The sequence below is a fragment of the Ascaphus truei genome, chromosome 3 (assembly GCF_040206685.1).
Source record: "Ascaphus truei isolate aAscTru1 chromosome 3, aAscTru1.hap1, whole genome shotgun sequence".
Classification (NCBI taxonomy): Eukaryota; Metazoa; Chordata; class Amphibia; order Anura; family Ascaphidae; genus Ascaphus; species Ascaphus truei.
In genome coordinates, this window is record NC_134485.1 from 436,742,467 (window position 1) to 436,744,752 (window position 2,286).

At 56.3% G+C, this 2,286-nt stretch overlaps 1 protein-coding gene across 1 annotated transcript in view; it reads right to left on the bottom strand.

Moving 5' to 3' along the window:
• Nucleotides 1–389: 389 nt before the first annotated feature.
• The window catches only part of PTGFRN (prostaglandin F2 receptor inhibitor), a 79,936-nt gene continuing 78,039 nt past the window's right edge, over nt 390–2,286 (bottom strand). Inside the window, 1 exon segment of the mRNA XM_075593275.1 lies at nt 390–562. Coding sequence (XP_075449390.1) covers nt 390–562 — 173 coding nt within the window.

The following is a 2,286-nucleotide window of genomic DNA, read 5'->3' on the forward strand; positions in this document are numbered from 1 at the left end:
CAACTACCAAAACAGGCGCCATGGTCTCACTCCTAACCCCCAAACAGGCTCCATGTCCCACTCCCAACCCCCAAACAGGCTCCATGTCCCACTCCCAACCCCCAAACAGGCTCCATGTCTCACTCCCAACTCCCAAACAGGCACCATGTCTCACTCCTAACCTCCGCCGGGCCCCACCTCTCACCCCCGCCTGTGTGGCCTGGGCTCCATGTCTCCCTCCTGCCTCGTGTCACTCAGGTTTGCAGGCAGTATCAGAGATCCCTGTCCCTCCGTGTCCCTTATTCCTTCGTCCCCCAGGTTTGATGTCTTATTCCTGGCATGTCCCCTTAGACAGGGTGTCCCTTTGTACCGTCTGCCACTCCTGGACCCCCCCAAGTTGCGACATGTCCTCAGTCCATCTCCATGGACATGAGTCTGCGGTGCTCCTTGCGTGTCTCTGGAGCGGTCGGGCCGCCTTGCAGCAGAAGTGGGAGGTGCAGTATCCGATCAGACAGGCGATGAGTCCCACCAGCAGAGCGAGGCCGGCACCGATCAGCAGCCGGTAACCTGAAGGTGCTCAGCACTTGAGCGGGGGAGAGAGGGGGAAGAGTTACACAGAGCACTGCTGTGCAGTAATACACAGTGATACAGAGCAGCTCCACTGCTCCACTCACAGGACTCTGGGAAATAAGGGGTGTGTTTGTGCATCCACATACCAATCCGCTCACAACCCACACACCGCTCCGACGTCTCCTCACCACGCACAGCTGATCCCTCCAACCTCATCTCACCTCTCCTCTTCCTCCAACCTCATCCCACCTCTCCCTTCCCTCTTCCTCCAACCTCATCCCCATTACACCTCTCCCTCCATCCCACCTCTCCCTCCAACCCCATACCACCTCTCCCTTCCCTCTTCCTCCAACCTCATCCTCCATCCCACCTCTCCCTCCAACCCCATCCCACCTCTCCCTTCCCTCTTCCTCCAACCTCATCCCTATCCCACCTCTCCCTTCCCTCTTCCTCCAACCTCATCCCCATTACACCTCTCCCTTCAACCTCATTCCCATTACCTCTCCTTCCAACCTCATCCCCCATCCCCATCCCACCTCTCCCTCCAACCTCATCCCCCATCCCCCATCCCCATCCCACCTCTCCCTTCCCTCTTCCTCCAACCTCATCCCCATTACACCTCTCTCTTCCCTCTCCCTCCAACCTCATCCCACCTTTCCCTCCATCCCCATCCCACATCCCACCTCTCCCTCCATCCCCATCCCACCTCTCCCTTCCCTCTTCCTGTGCCCTATTGAACGCACGGTCTGCAACAAACTCCCGGCCAAACACGACCTGCTAATTTCCAGCTCTCCATCTTCCAGCCCCCTCAGAAACCTGCCTTGTTCCCTCAGACACGCCTCTCCTACGGAGGTCTCTACCTCAGCCAGCCCCCCACACCAGGGAATAGCCCTGGCGGAGGAGTTGGCTTTTCCCCATGCTGCACATTTCATGTCATGCCCCCAATTTCATTCTCCTTTCATCCTTCGAAGTCCACGCTGTCCGTCTCTTTTTTCCCATTCCTCTCGGTGTCGCTGTCATCCATCGCCCGCCTGTACCTAAATCTCAACTTGGAGAACTTTGTAGCCTGGCACCCTCACGTCTGACACCTAAAAATCGGGAGACTAACAAACCTATTGACAATCCCACCGCCACCTCCTCATCTCTCCAACCTCCTCCGATGGTTCCTCCCAGCCGACCACGTCTCCTACTCACTGCAATGGCCACTCCAGTGGTTCTCAGGCCTCTGCTGTTTCCAACTCCTCTAACACGCACATCCCTCTCTCTCCCCCTCTCCATCACCTCCTAACCTTTAATCTCACTCTACCCTCGGCACCCTCGTTACAGAAAACTACGTACCCTAGAACCCCTCCAACCTCTCCCCTCCCCATCTCTACCCTTTCCTGTCCCAACCTAGCAACCGCTCTATACAAACAGCATACTCCTCAGCCTTAGATGAGACTGCTCCCGCCACCACACGTCACCCCCCTAATCCAAGTCACAGCCATGGCACACACCTGTCACCCACTCCGTCCAAAAGCGCCCATGCATTGCAGAACGTTTCTGGAGGAGATTCTGCTTAAAAGCAGACTTCCTACACTATAATTGTATGCTCTCCTCCTATAACACTACCCTCTCCTCCTATAACACTGTCCTTTCCCTTGCCAAGCAAACTTACTCTTCACCCATCCAAACTGTGTCCTCCAACACTCGATGCCTATTCGCCACCTTTAACTCCCTTCTGCACCCAGTTACACC